The sequence below is a fragment of the Orycteropus afer genome, unplaced genomic scaffold (assembly GCF_000298275.1).
Source record: "Orycteropus afer afer isolate SDZICR_OR568_19922 unplaced genomic scaffold, OryAfe1.0 scaffold00004, whole genome shotgun sequence".
Classification (NCBI taxonomy): Eukaryota; Metazoa; Chordata; class Mammalia; order Tubulidentata; family Orycteropodidae; genus Orycteropus; species Orycteropus afer.
This window is the reverse complement of record NW_006921591.1, coordinates 20,405,976-20,422,296: the sequence shown is the minus strand read 5'-3', so window position 1 is coordinate 20,422,296 and position 16,321 is coordinate 20,405,976. Positions and strand designations below refer to the sequence as shown.

Here is a 16,321-nt window from a genome sequence, read left to right as displayed (position 1 = left end):
ACAATTCAGTGATACTGATTACATTTATCAAGTTGTGCAGCCATTCTCACTCAACTTTGGGGAGATGTTCTTCCCCATTAACATAAATTCATTGCTCCCTGAGGTTCTGATCCAGTCTTTCAAGTTCTTGTCATCACTTTGATTTCATATAGATTATTACCTCACACTTTTAATTTTGGCTGGCCTTATGGTTTGCTTTGACCAATAAAATGTGGCAAAAGTTGTGTGCAAATTCTGGATTCTAAGTTTTGAGAGGCCTGTCAGCTTCTGCTTTTGCTAGTTTGGAATGCTTCAGCTACTATATAATGAACCTCATGTTATACTAAGTAGTTAGAGACCACATATGTGGAGAGGCCCAGGCAGTAACCAGCATGAGTGTCCAGACTCGTGAGTGACGTGATGTTTGACTTCTTAGCTCAGTCAATCTGCCAGATGACTATAGCTGCATGAATGAGCCCAGGCGAGACTAGCAGAAGAATCTCTTAGCAGAGCCCAGCCAAATCGTAAACTTACAAGAATTTTTAAGTTCTTGCTATTTTAAGCCACTTGGAAGGAAGATGGGGCAATCTATTTCTATAGTGATACTGCTTCGGAAACCCAAGAAGGGGTTGCTATAAGTCGGGTCCAACTCGAAGGCCCATAACAACAACAACAAATCAAATAGGAGCTCTGGTAGCATAATGCCTAAGGCACTTGACTGATGGTTCAAACCCACCAGCTACTCCTTGGAAGGAAGGTGGGGCAATCTGCTTCCATAGTGATACTGCCTCAGAAACCCAAGGAGGGGTCTCTGTGAGTTGGGTCCGACTGCACGGCACATAACAAGTCAAATGTGATTTTACTTTCAAGTTCTCTTACGGAGAGGTTGACAGTAGACCAGGTAGTTGAAGATTCTGTGGTTGGTTCTTCATCCCCCATTGTTGATAGTTTTGTGTGGTTTTATACCTAAATCCATAGAGGAAATGGTAAGGGGAGGGGGGTGGTAGCTATTTTAAGAAAAAACAAAAACAAAAAACCCTATTTAAACCCTCTTCTATCTCTGATCATATTTAATACCTGTAGAGCCAATGTTCTCTTCATTGCCACTTGTTGTTACATGCCGTCGAGTCGGACTCCACTCATAGTGACCCCTCCTTTGGTTTCCGAGGCAGTATCACTACAGAAGTAGGATTGCCCAACCTTCCTTCTGAGGAGTGGCTGGTGGGTTTGAACTGCCAGCCTTCTGGTTAGCAGTCAAGTGCCTTAGGCATTACGCCACCAGAGCTCCTAGGAAGTGAGTGGTAGAGTCAAGAATAAAAGCTAAGATTCCCCACTTCATTGCTCTTTCCATACGTTACATTGTTTTTTCTTACTGTGGTGTTCTTCATTCTTGTTGCAGTTGTGCAAAAACGGCAAGGAGGCCACATGTTCCGACCTCCTCTAATTCCACAAAGGGAAGACAGGGTTACCAGCAGTAACCCAAGGCCTATTACTTCAAGGCCAGACATGCTGCCTCCCTCCAGCCCTTTCACCAACCGTTCCTCCCAAAGCACCCACCACCTCTCTCCTGGGTTCGATAATTCACTGCAGTGGCCACACAGAACTCACAGATTATGGGGTTTATTAGGGAAGCACCAGGCTACAACTCAAGTTCAGGAAGAACGCTCAGTCTCTCTCCCAGCCCAATGTCCCTCGGCCAACAGTCTCTCACAGTCTCTTTCCCAGCAGTGCTGGTCCCTCGGTGTCTCACTCAGCAATGCGTGTCTCTCGCATCTCTTTCCTAGCAGCACGTGTCTCTTTCAGCAGCACGTCTTCCTCCACCAGCAGTCAGAGCGAGTTCTGCCTCCAGGAGGCCTCCTTTTGAGCCTGGAAGGGTGGTCAAACTAGCCAATCACAGCATCAGAACTCTAAGCACGTGAGAGAGAGTGGGAACTTCCCAGAACATTGTATTGTGCCACACCCAACAGAAATAACCCAGGTGGGTGACTTTAAAATCAGGATCTCCTCCGTAGCTAATAGCAATTCCCACCTTAGAGTTTACAAAGACTTACGGGTAGAAAAGCCACACTAAGTAATTTACTACACCGCAAGTTGGTAGTTTAACTTTTTCCCGTTGGCCTGCAGTAGAGTTGCTATTTCTTGTTCTGGTAAAGGTTCTTCTGTTAATTCTATTTCCCAGAGTTTTATAAAGGAGAATGATTAGGACCAGTCTTGATCTTTATTGTTTTGCCCCATAGACCAATATGATACAGGCTTATTGTAAATGATGTATCAGGCGTAAGAGTATGACGGGGAAAAGTTGAGATGCTTGGGAAACTAACTGTTGTAATGGAGGAAGAGAATGTTGATGTTGGGGAGTTTGGGAATGGCCTGCTGGGGTTGGGAGGAATTGGGGCTTTTTTTTTTTTTTTCCAGAAATACTGAAATGTGTCCCTTTCCGTAGCCAATTGATGCAATAACATTTGGGCTACTCCATAGCCTTCATATGCAGTATTGCTCAAGCGGAGAATTATTAGCCTGATAAAAAAAGAAGACAAAAATGCTTTGCTATTCTAACCTTACCTACCTTTTCTTTTCTATCCTTTTTACATCTCTCTTGTTCTTTTGGAAAGTGTGTGAGAATTGAACCTTGCTTTTGTTTTGTTTTTTTGGACTGAGAAATAGTATTACCCTCTGTCATCACTGTTGTTGGATAATCCTCTTTTGTATATTCCCAGACTGGCACATATGGTTGGTAAGACAAGAGACTGAGTTCTGTTTGTTGTATCCTCAGTGCCTTCCACAATGTCTTATACATAATAGTGACGCTGGTCAGGATAAAAGTTATAGAAAGAGATTTTTTATTTCTTCTCTTCTACCTCCTTCTCATCCAAGTCCTCTGAATTCTCCACCTCTTCTTTTTTAAGTTTTAAATATATTTTATAAAACTCTGCTGCTATATGAAGTTTTGCTTGTTTTGATTTCTCATCGTACGTGCTTAGACAACTTTTTTCACTTGCTTTGCACGCACTGCCGTTGAGTCGGATTCGACTTATAGCGACCCCTCCTTGGGGTTCCAAGGTGGTATCACTATGGAAGTAGATTGCCCAACCTTCCTTCTGAGGAGTGGGTGGTGAGTTTGAACCGCCAGCCTTCTGGTCAGCAGTCAAATGTCTAAGGTGCTGCGCCACCAGAGTTCCTTACTTACTTGCTTAGGTAGCTAAAAATACTCCTGAAAGGGTACACAAACAACTAATAATAGTATTTGCTAAAATTTTAGGGAAGAAACTGGGTATCTGGGGTGAGGGGTGAGAGAGAGGCCTTGCACTTTTGTACCTTGTAAATTGAAACTGCAGGATTAATTTTGTTCCCTGACTGCCTTTGAAATTAGAGACGGAGAAAACGCTCAAAAACATGGGGAAAAGGTACAAAAGAGTTAGTTTAGTAAAAGTAAATATTGTTGAGAGGATAGTCATTTGCTGTCTTTTTTATTTATTTATCTATTTATTTTTAAATTTAGAAATAAAAAGAGAGCATCTTATCTGGACAGGAGCTGTGGTGGTGCTGTGATTAAGGCATTGGGTTGGTAACAAAAGGTCAGCAGTTTGAATCTAGCAGCCGCTCCACGGGAGAAAGCCAAGGCAGTCTGCTTCTGTAAAGTTTTACAGTCTTGGAAACCCAAGGAGGTTGCTATGAGTTGGAATTGATTATGGCAGTGTTTTTTTTTTTTTTAAAGTCTGGTTTTTATGTGTGTTTTCAAAACCATAGTAGAGAGACTTGGATGAATAGAATCATTCTAAGTATTTACTTGACGGAATGGAGACTTTACTCTCCTGCCTGTTTATTTCTAGCTAAGCTTGAAGTCTGACCTCTTTTCTCTGAGTCAGAACAGAACTAGGACAGATTTCAGTATATAAGTTGAAAGGCCAGGGAAGGAAATTCATTGGCCATATAACCTTGAACAATTATTTAACCTCACTTTACCTCAGTTTCCTCATCTGTAAAATAGGGATGTTAATACCTAGTTTCTAGTGATGGAGAATTAGAGATTATATATATAAATCATCAAGGACCTCTGGTGGTATAGTGGTTAATGCATTTGGCTGTTAACCAAAAGGTCGGTGGTTTGAACACCAGCCACTCTGTGGGAGAAGGATGAGGCAGTCTGCTTCTGTAAAGATTTACAGACTTGGAAACCCTATAGGGCAGTTTTAGTCTGTCCTATGGGGTCTCTGAGTTGGAAGTGACTTGATGGTTGTGGGTTTTGTTTGCTATATAGATCATCTAGCATAGCGTAGAATAGGGAGCTCTAGTAGCATAGTGTCTAAGACACTTGCCTGCTACCCAGACGGCTGGCGGTTCAAACCCACCAGCCACTCCTCGGAAGGAAGGTTGGGCAATCCTACTTCTGTAGTGATACTGCCTCGGAAACCCAAGGAGGGGTCGCTATGAGTCGAGTTTGACTCAATGGCACATAACAACAACAACAACCAGCATAGACTATTTAAAAATGGTACTATTATTTTTATTGGCTAAAGCCTGATGACTTTAGGGCTCTTCAAGGACAAAGGATATGAGATTCTTTTCACTGAGGATGAAAGATAGCTATTTGAAGAAGAAGGATTATATCAGTTATCTATTGCCGCATAGGAAACTTAGTGGCTTAAAATAACAATGAGTTCTGTGGTTTAGCTATGTGGTTTTTCTGCTTTTCTCCTTAGACTTATTTGTATCGCTACATCCAGATCATGATTGGAATGGCTAGGTGGTTTAAGATGGGCTTATCCACGTGTCTGGCTTGGCTGCTGGCTGTTAGTTGGAGTGTCTTGGTTCTCCTCCATGTGGCCTCTCATCTCCTGTAGGCCAGCTTCGTTACAGCATGTCAGTCTTATTAGGGTGGAACTCTGAGAGGGTGAGCCCTAGAGCTTGCTTATCAAGTCTCAGCCTGCTTTGGCAGTTGCTCATGTCCTATTCACCAAGGCAAGTATCAGGGCCAACCTTTGAGTCACTGTGGGAGGGGACTTAGACTCCATCTTGGTGGGAGAAGAGTAGCAAAGCATCTTTAGCCATTTTTAATCCAACACAAGACTGAGGCTTCTGTGGGCTAATATTAAACCCAGAAACAAAAGACTGTTGGTTTTTCCAGTTCCCATCTGTCATTGACACCTTTTTTGCATTACTGATATGATCATCAGAATTGAGTAAAGAATGGGAGATAATTTAGTCAGGACTAAGAATTGGAATGATGTGTAATACTTGCTTTTATATGTTTAAAGATATTTCTTGTGGAGAAGGAACTAATTCCAGGGTGTGGAACCAGAAAGCAGGTATCTCCACTCTTTAAGGAAGGATTACCTTGTGAGATGGTGAATCTTGTTGAATGCCACTTTACCTTCACCCACTTGCCTTGTTAGAAACAGTAAAGTAGAAGATAGGTAATCGAATGCAGGGGTTTGAAGGAAGCTTTTCCTCATTGAATGACAGGACTTATTTGATTTATATTGGTATCAAAAGTCTATGATTCTGGAATTTGGAAAGATCTTTGTTCTTTTTATGTTGGGGGTGGAGATGGAAGTGGTGTTAGAAAGAGAGAGAGTTGCTCTGTTCTGGAAGAGTTACTCTGCACATAATTTTAATTTTACTTGATTTGTAAGTTTAGTTTTACCTTCCGAAATCCCTGAAAGTTGGGATTTACTGTTGGTGTGAAGAACACTTCTATTTAGTGCAGTATCTGGGAGATAATGCATCTTGAAGATCATTTTTTTTTTTCTTTTGCAAATCTAAGATTAGAATGAAAGGAGAGAAGAAATTGAAGTAAGAAATAAACGTATACAGTTGCTCCTGTATCTATATACTAATTGGGCACACTACCATTTGTTTAATTAAAACAGTTTTGGTGCTTTTTCCATGTCATTTGTTTTGTTCTAACCAAGACATAATTTTGAGGCCTTCTGATTTTAAAACATCAGACTCAATTGGTACTATTGTCAGCTGAGAATACAGTTAATAACTGATCATAAAGTGGACCAGTTTCCTTCTTTTAGTTTCTCTTTTCTTTGTTGGAGGTGAGAGGTGTCTACTATTCTCCCCACTGTAAATCTGCCCTGTAAGAAGTTTGATGTAGACTAACGTGGTTAATGTTCACAAGCAGGCCACTTTGGTTGATGGTGTTATAATGGGGCTCACTCTATTTCTGACTCTTGGATTTTTAGAAGAGTTAGGTAACAGGTTGAAGTCCTACACTGATTCACATAAGAGTTGTGTTAGGTTTCTGGTTGGAAGCAGAATTTAAGCTACAAATAATTATGCTAACGAAAGTGGAAGATTGATTTCCAGACTGATATATTTACACACTGGGAAATTGTGAAAAACATCTACTACCCATCAACTATGTAGCTCATTGGCTCTCTTTGGATTTCATTTTTCTTCCTGATAAAAGTAGTTATGATGTTATATGCATGTTTCCCACTCCATTTCTGATTATGAATAGTTCTGTAGCATGAATTGCTTTGCCATTAATGTTTTATAACATTCAAGTGTTTAATCTGTGCTGATTTGATGTTCTCTCTTGTTTTTCAGAATGGACTGCTGAATTATGAAGTATTTCAGACACAACAGTATAGCATCACTCTGCCACTCACTCCTTTATCTTCTTCTAGATATTTAAATTGGACTTTTAATATCCTACCAGCTGCTCTTCAGACACACATGGTGCATTGTTGCCATTCCCCGGATTACATCTTTGAAACACAGGCTCTTAGTAACCTTCAGCAAACAAAGAGACAACCTCCAGGATCTGTTTACCAGGAGGGAAACATCCTGACTGCCCTCTAGCTTTTGCTGGCTCTGGATTTGAATTCCACCATGGAGCCACGCATGGAGTCCTGTTTGGCACAGGTGTTGCAGAAGGATGTGGGGAAGCGACTACAGGTTGGCCAAGAACTTATAGATTATTTCTCAGACAAACAGAAGTCGGCTGACCTTGAACATGACCAGACCATGTTAGATAAACTTGTGGATGGACTAGCTACCTCTTGGGTGAACTCTAGCAACTATAAGGTAAGCTGTACTTCAAGAGGCATTCTTGGGTACATCAAAATTGGTCCTTAAAAAAAAGTCCTTTCTGAGCAGTCAGCATACCTCCTGGGATTCCAGTAAGGCCAAACAGGTTGTAGCTTTTGGCCATTTTATCCTAGAGCAATTTGATTTTTCTTGGATATTGAAAAAAAAAAAAGAAAAGAAATAAATATTGTTGTCCTTTAGCACTTTGAGAACAAAGGCTGAATGATAAAGCAAAGATCTTATGTTGGAAAGTTTACAGGCATTTGCAACCTTGAAGTTAAATTGTATCTTGTAGTAAATGAGTTATGAGAAAAAAATACCTTAGTGAGTGGTTTTTCATGAATGACAAGTGTCTTAATTGAGTTTCTCTGGGGAATGGAATTGGTTAATAGGATGTAGAGTCCTTTAGGTCACTGTTTTGAAGTTGGTCCAGGTACCTGGCTAGAAATAGTATGGTTTGCCAAGGATTTTTTTGTGATCTCTATTTAACTCTCTGGAGATTATCCTGCAGATTCTAGAGATCTTCATGGTACAGTTGTACAGCTTGAGTGAGTCGTGAAGGTTCACTGTTTTATCATTCAAGGACTGAACTCTCACAAATTAAAACTCAATCGAAGTATTAAAAGGTGTCTCCCTATTGGCCCACAACACACGTATAATATGCCAAGAGGGTGATCCCTTTGGATCAAGGTTGAGATGAAAGGAAGAGTGGGAAGTCTGCATGACTGCTAATGGATGCTATAGATGCTATGAAAGACTTACAGAATCTTTTGTGCATTTTTTCATTGATCCAGTCTTCTGAGATTGGTTTGGATTTGGAAACTGGTACTTAGAAGAGTACTTTTTTGTTCTAGTTTGTGTCTCTTGGGAAAAAACCTTTCTTAGATGCTTCTAACAGATTGTCTTATACTACGTTGCCTCAGATGGCTTTGAATGCTCAACTCTAGCATCAGTGGAAAATGGAATGGATATCTATAATTAGTTTCAACTCTTCTAGTGTTAAGAAGAGGTCATGCTTCCCCTGAATGAAACATGTGGCCATGTGGGGATACTTGAACAATATAAGGTTACTGTTAGAAGGAGGAGGTTGGGAGTGGATTGGGGTAACATGTATGTTAAATAAGTAATCTGCCTGGTGTATTACACTGCATGACCTTTCTTTTTTTTTAATTTTATAACTTATTTTTTTTAAAAAATAATTTATTTCCGTTGTTGTTGAGAATGTACATAGTGGAACATATGCCAATTTAACAATTTCTATATGTACAATTCTGTGACAGTGATTACATTCTTCAACTTGTACAACCATTCACACCTTCCTTTTTAAATTGTTCTTCCCCTACTAACATAAATACACTATTCCCTAAGGTTCCTATCTAATGTTTTGAGTTGCTGTGATCCCATATAGATAGTTCTTAAAAGAGCATAATGCTCAAGGCTGACATCTTTAATTTGTTAAATTGAACTGTTGTTGGGTATTCAGAAGACTTCAGGAAATATTTTTGGTTTAAGGTTTAAAGATTATCTCAGAGCAGTAGTATCAGGGCTTCATCTAGGTTCTGTGGCTCCAGAAAGTCTGGAATGAAAGTTTTGACCAGTATTCGGCTATACATCTGGTCTCATGGCAAAGGAGACGGTTGTTCATGGAGGCAGTTAGCCACACATTCCATATCCTCCTCCTATTCCTGACTGTTTGCTGTTTCAGGTGAATAGAGACCAATTGTTGTGCCTTGGATAGTTGCAAGCTTTTAAGACCACAGGAACTATGCAACAAACTAAAATATAGAATATAGGCACTAAACATAATATTAGGCCAGTTAACTGGGATGCCTCATGAAACCATGACTCTAAACCTCTAAACTAAGAAACCAAATCCCATGAGGTGTTTGGTTGTACATAAGCAGCCTCAGCAAGTGACCTTTTTTGTTGTTTTATAAATATATCTATTAGACAACTTTTACCAATTCAGCTTTTTACAGGTATACAGTTTACTAAGAGCAGTTACATTAATTGGCTTTGCAACCCTACATGCATAAGCTTTTTTAACTTCTCCAAGCTTCAATTTCTTCACCATAATTGAGTATTATGAGCATTAAATGAGAGTGCATATAAAATTATCACATGCCTGCCACATAGGAAGCACTTGAATGTTTGTTGTTAGGTGCTGTAGAGTTGGTTCTGACTTAACAGCAACGTTATATGTACAATGGAATGAAACACTACCTGTTCCTGCACCATCCTTATAATTCTTTGAGCCCATCGTTGTAACCACTTCGTCAATTCATCTTGTTGAGGGTCTTCCTCTTTTTTGTTGACCCTTCATTTTACCAAGAGTGATGTGTTTTTTCAGGGATTGGTCCCTCCTGATAACCTGTCCAAAGTACATGAGACGAGGATTCACTATAGTCACTTCTAAGCTCTGGTAGCATAGTGGCTAAGACACTTGCCTGCTAACCAGACGGCTGGCGGTTCAAACCCACCAGCCACTCCTCGGAAGGAAGGTTGGGCAATCCTACTTCCCTAGTGATACTGCCTCGGAAACCCAAGGAGGGGTCGCTATGAGTCGGGTTTGACTTGACGGCACATAACAACAACAACGACAACAACAACAACAAAGGAACATTCTGGCTGTCCGTCTTCGAAAACAGTTTATTCACTCTTCTGGCAGGCCATGGTATATTCAATATTCTTTGCCAACACCGTAATTAAAAGTCATGAACTCTTCATTGGTCTTTCTTATTCATTGTGCAGCTTTCACATGCATATGAGGTGATTGAAAATACTGTGGCTTGGGTCAGGTGCAGCTTAGTCCTCAAAGTGACATCTTTGCTTTTTTAACACTTTCAAGCAGTCTTTTGCAGCAGATTTGCCCAGTGTAATACATCATTTGATTTCTTGACTGATGCTCCCATGGGTGTTGATCATGGATACAAGTAAAATGAAATCCTTGATAACATCAATATTTTCTCCATTGATCGTGATGTTGCTTTGTGCTCGAGTTGTGAGGATTTTTGTTTCCTTTGTGTTGGGGTATAATACATAGTGAAGGTTGTAGTCTTTTATTTATTTATTAAATTTACTGTGATTTGGGTGAAGCTTACAGAGCTGATTTGTTTTCAATTCAACAGTTCATACACATTTGTTTCATGACACTGATTATAATCCCCACAATGTAACAGCATTCTTCCCACTTCTTCCCTGTGCTTACCATTTACATTTGTCTTTTCTTTTCCCTTCCTGCCTTCTGAGTTTTATCTCTGGGCAAATGATGCCCTTTTAATCTCTTAAAGTTGATTGATCTAAGAGGTGCTACCTCCCTGGTGTCACTGTTCACCGCGTAAACCTCTCCATTGTCTGGCTGAAAGTTGAACCATAGGAATGGTTATAGTCTTTGATCTTCACCAGTAAGTGCTTCAAGTCGTCTTTGCTTTCAGCAAGCAAGGTTACATGTCATCTGCATATCGCAGATTGTTAATGAATCTTCTTGCAATCCTCCTACTGACTGCATTCTTCACGTAGTCCAGTTTCTCATATTATTTGCTCAGCATTTTGCTCAAATGTTAACAAGATAATGGTTCTTCAAAAAGCTCACAGTCTATGGATGGGAAACTGATAAATGGCAAATCATTATAATATAATATAGTGTTTTCAATAATAGAGATACATAGAATTCCATGGGAAGGCAAAAGAAAAAATAACACTTCCTAGAGGATGCCAGGGTTTTCAAGATTGAGTTGGAGTTTTTCTGGAATAGCATTTGCAGGGTCACAGAGGAGTGAAAGATTAAAACTTGATCCTTTGTGAAATAGTTCCTAGGCAAAGGCAGCACTTTACTGTATGAAGGAAAGTTAGAAGACAGGGTTTATGATTGCACTAAGCAGTATACTTTTTTTCAGCCTCAGCCACCCAGAGCTGCGTCATAGCACATAAATTAGATGGGCACTGGCTTTTCAGTTCTAGCCATCCAGAATTCACACGTTAGAAGGATGGCTTCTTTCAAAGTGCCAGATAGATGCATCCTAGTCCCTGCTGGCTGTCACTGTATCTTGTGGGTTTGTTCATTGGAATGAATCACAGAATTCACGGAGAGCATACTATTCTAACTACAGATAACGTTACAACCAAGAAGGGAGCAAAATAAGTGCCTCATGAGAATGGGGTCTGTGAGGAGTCACAGTCAGAAAGCTTCCATGTATCAAAAAGGGATGTACTGCCCTCTCTTGTGCATGGTAATCAACCAGGCAGTCCACCTGAACCTCCTTGTTCAGGTCTGTTCTCCGCCTCCTCATCTGGCCATGATAAATTATATTGGGCCTTATGAGGCTTAGGCAGCATTGCACCCCCAGGTAGTCCCTTTTGGTCTGGTCAGCCCCCATTCATTAGCCTCAGGTGTTAATATAACTGGAAAGAACTGAGCAAAGGCCAAATGGCTTTGTGTGAGGTGAGTCCTCTCCTCTTAGCTACTAACTTGATTGTAACCATGGACAAGTCATTTAACCTGTCTGCAATGCCAGTGTTAGTCTAGATTATGTCAAGTTTTAATATATGATTTAATACAGATGGTTTTCTAGTCATGGGCCTTATTATCTTGGTGTTCTAATTACACACTGTTGAACAGTCCCACTTGCTTGTGAGTTCTCCAACTATGGTGATAACCTGATTTATTCACACCTGTAGCCAGAGCCTGGAACATATTAAGTGTCCCACAAGCACTGGTGACATGAGGGAACTCGGGCCCTCAAGAGAGTTTTGCTGATTACTTTACCCCAATCCAGAAACTTCTAAACTTCTAAAAAAAGCCTTTTCATTCAGAACCTGAGATAAATTTTAGGTTTTTTAAAAATTTTTTATTGTGATTTGGGTGAAAGTTTACAGAGCAAATTCACATTCTGTACAACAGTTCACATACACTTTGTCTAATGACATTGATGGGAATTTCCCACAATGGAGCAGCTCTCTTCCCACTTCCTCCCCATAGTTACCTATTCCCTGTGTCCCCCCCTCCCCATGCACTCCTGCCCCCTGAGCTATCTCGCTGTGCATATGCAGCCCTTCTGTTCTCCCATGATTGATCTCTCCAAGGAGTATATCTATATAATGTAAATGTTCAGCACATGTGCCTTGTTTTTTCTTTGCCTGTCTTTTGAACAGGAGTGAGTTCAATTCCAGACCTGAAGGGCAGCTAGGGGCCATAGTCTCAGGGGTTTTACCATGCTCTGTCAGACCAGGAAACCTGGTCCTTTTTTTTTTTTAAATGATTTTCAGTTTTTTCTACAGTGTTCTCCCAACTCTATCCAGGATCACCTACAGAGATCCCCCTCCTAGTGATTGACAGTGGTAGCCAGGCACCATCTAGTTCTTCTGGTCTCATAGGCTGAGGATCACACGATGTACCAGTTGCTTGGATTAATTGTTTCCATGTGTCTTTGGTTTTCTTCATTCTTCTTTGTTCTGGATGAGGAGAGACTCATCATTGCATCTAGATAGCCACTTGCAAGCTTTTAAGATCTCAGTCTCTACTCACTAAAGTAGGATGTGGAACAATGTTTTTGTGTAATATATTATGCCAGTTGAGCTTGATGTCCCCTGCAACCATGGTCCTGAGCCCACATGTCCAACTGCTCACTCTCTCTGGGTAACTGGCTGTGGCCAAGAGGTGACTACAGCCTTGTCCCTTGTCAGCTTTACTATATACCTGGAAATTCTTACAGAACATAAAAAATACACTTATAGAAACATCATCTGCTAACCCTACACATGGTCATGGAAACACTGCCCCCTGCATAGACATGTCTAATCAATCAGCCTGTCCATCCATCTGTCCACCTGTAGATCAGTGTTTGCCATCACTGACCACGCAGTACTGTCTGTGCAAAAGGGTTCATCTTTCTTGTCTATACCTCCCCTGTACCTCTCTATGTCTTCCCCTTCTTCAGTGCCACTGTGTTGATCACTCATATTTGGTACATTGCCCTTCCCTTCACCCAAATCAATACTTGCCTCTATCTGTTGAGCAGTGTTCCCTCCCCTCCTTTCCCTTCCCCTCCCACCCTTGGTAACCAACAAAGAAAATTTCCTTCCATATATAAACCTTTCCTTGACTTTTACAATAATAGACTAATACAGTATTTGTCCTTCTGTGATTGACTTATTTCGCTCAACATAATGTCCTCCAAGTTCATCCACATTATGCTGTGTGTTGCAGATGCTGTATTATTCTTTGGGGTTGCATAGTATTCCATTGTGTGTATGTATCATGGTTTGGTTATCCATTCTTCTGTTGATGGGCACCTAGGTTGTTTCCATCTTTCTGCTGTTGTAAATACTGCTGCAATGAACATGAGTGTGCATATATCTGTTCTTTTCCTGGCTCTCACTTCTTTAGGATATATACCTAGTAATGGAATGGTTGGGTCAAATGATATTTCTAATTCCACCTTCTTAAGGAATCACCATACTGCTTTCCATAGTGGTTGTATCATTTGATAGTCCCACCAGCAGTGTATGAGAGTGCCAATCTCCTCACATCCTTGCCACATTCAGTCTTGCTAAACTTTGCTACTAGTGCTGGGGCAAGATGGTATCTTATTGTTGTTTTGATTTACATCTCTCTAATGGCCACTCCTCGGAAGGAAGGTTGGGCAATCCTACTTCCGTAGTGATACTGCCTCGGAAACACAAGGAGGGGTCGCTATGAGTCGGGTTTGACTCAACGGCACATAACAACAACAACAATGGCTAATGATCGTCAGCATATCTTCATGTATTTGCTGGGCAGCTGAATATCCTCTTTCGTGAAGTGTCTATTCGTGTCTTCCGCCCATTTTTGAATTGCATTATTTGTCTTTTTGTTGTTGAGATGTTGGAGTTTTCTGTAAGTTTTAGAGATAAATCCCTTATCAGATGTGTCATTGCCAAATATTTTTTCCCAATCTGTAGGTTCTCTTTTACTCTTTGGAGAGGTTGTTGGAAGCACATACAATTTAATTTTTAGAAGGTCCCATTCATCTTGTTTATCTTCTGGTGTTTGTGCATTTTGGGTTATGCTTGATATTCTATTTATGCCATAAATGATAGCCCCTAAATTTGCCCATATTTTTTCCTTGAGGAACTTTATAGTGTTAGGTTTCACACTGAAGTCTTTGATCCATCTGGAGTTTGTTTTTGTGTATGGTGTGAGGTATAGCTCTTGTTTCATTTATATGTAAATGGATATCCAGTTTTGTCAGCACCATTTGTGAAAGATACAATCTCTTCCCCATTGAATGGATTTCAGCCCTTTGTCAAATACCAGATGACCATAAGTCAGTGGATCTATTTCTGGGTTCTCAATCTATTCCATTGGTCTATGTGTCTGTCGTTGTACCAATACCAGGCAGTTTTGACTACTGTGACTGTATAGTAGGTTTTGAGATCTGGGAGTGTGAGACTTCCTACTTTGTTCTTCAGTAGTGCTTTGCTTATCCGAGGTCTCTTTCCTTTCCATATAAAATTAGTGATTGGGTTTTCCATATCCTTAAAGAATGTTGATGGAGTCTGTATTGGGATTGCATTGAATGTATAGATTGATTTGGGTAGAACTGACATTTTCACAATGTTCAATCTTCCTGTCCACTAGTATGGTATGATCATCCATTTATGTAGATCTCTTATGGTTTCTTGATGTAGTGTTTTGTAGTTTTCTTCGTACAGGTCTTTTGTGTCTCTGGTAAGATTTATTGCCAAGTATTTTTTATTTTTGGTAGCTATTGTAAATGGTATTGATTTCCTTAATTCTTTTTCAGCAATCTCTTTGCAGGTGTAGAGGAATCCAGCTGATTTTTGTATAGTGATGCCAAATCTCTCAGTTAATTCCAGTAGTTTTTTTTTTTTTTTACTAAGTCTCTTGTGTTTTCTTGGTATAGAATCATATCATCAGCAAATAGGGACAGTTTGACTTCTTCCTTACCAATGTGGATGCCTTTAATTTCCCTTTCTTGCGTTATTGCCCTGGCTAGGACTTCGAATACAAGGTTGAGTAGAAGTGGTGATAGAGGGCATCCTGGTGTGGTTCCTGTTCACAGGGGGAGTGGTTTCAGTTTCTCTCCATTGAGAATAATGTTGGCTGTTGGTTTTGCATATGTGCCCTTTATTATTTGAGGAATGTCCCTTCCATTCCTATTTTGCTGAGAGTATTTTTAGGAATGGGTGTTGTATTTTATCAAATGCCTTTTTTGTGTCAATTGATATTGTCATGAGGTTCTTTTCCTTTGTTTTATTTATGTGATGGATTATGGTCATTGTTTTTCTAATGTTGAACCATACTTGCATACCTGATATGAATCCCACTTGGACATAATGTATTATTTTTTGATATGCTGTTGGAGTCTGTTGGGTAGAATTTTGTCGAAGATTTTTGCATCTATATTCATGAGGGATATTGCTCTGTAGTTTTCCTTTTGAGTGAGGTCTTTGCCTGGTTTTGGTGTCAAAGATGTGCTTGCTTCATAAAATGAATTTGGGAGGATTCAATCCTTTTCAGTGTTGTGGAATAGTGTGAGTAGGATTAGTGTCAGTTCTTCTTTGAATATTTGGTAGAATTCTCCAGTGAAACGATCTGGGCTAGGACCTTTTTCTGTTGGTAACTATTTATGACCTACTCATATCTTCTTTTGTTACAGGTCTGTTCAACTTTTCCACTTCAGTCTCTGTTAGTTTAGGTCAGTAGTGTGTTTCTAGAAATCTGTCCATTTCTTCTAGATTTTCAAATTTTTTAGAGTACAGTTCTTCCTAGTATCCTGATATTATCTTCTTTATTTCAATTGATTCTGTTGTGATGTTGCTCAATTTGTTTCTTATTTGTGTTATTTGTATTATCTCCTCCTTTTCATTTATTAAATTTGCCAGTGGTTTGTCTATTTCATTAATCTTTTCAAAAAATCAACTTCTAGTCTTGTTAATTATTTTTCTATTAATATTTTCTGTTTCATTGATTTCTGCTCAAATCTTTATTATTTCTTTTCTTCTGGTGACTATAGTGTTTCTTGCTGTTCTTTATCTAATTGTTGGAGATGTTGGGTTATGGTACTGATTTTGGCTCTTTTTTCCTATTTGATGTGTTCATTTTTTGGTGTAAATTGGCCTCTGATCACTGCTTTTGCTGTGTCCCAAAGATTTTGGTATGTTGTGTTTTCATTCTTGTTTGATTCAAGTAATTAAAAAAAAAATTTTTTTTTTAAAATTGTGATTTGGGTGAAGATTTACAAAGCAAATTCACTTTCCATACAGCAGTTCACATATACTTTGTCTCATGTCATTGACC

The 16,321-nt window shown here is 39.7% G+C and overlaps 1 protein-coding gene across 1 annotated transcript in view; it reads left to right on the top strand.

The window, feature by feature from the left end:
* Positions 1 to 6,822: 6,822 nt before the first annotated feature.
* The window catches only part of CLASP1 (cytoplasmic linker associated protein 1), a 416,010-nt gene continuing 406,511 nt past the window's right edge, over positions 6,823 to 16,321 (top strand). The window contains exon 1 of the mRNA XM_042780565.1: positions 6,823 to 7,017. Within this exon, the coding sequence (XP_042636499.1) occupies positions 6,823 to 7,017 (195 nt within the window). The remainder of the gene's footprint in view (positions 7,018 to 16,321) is intronic.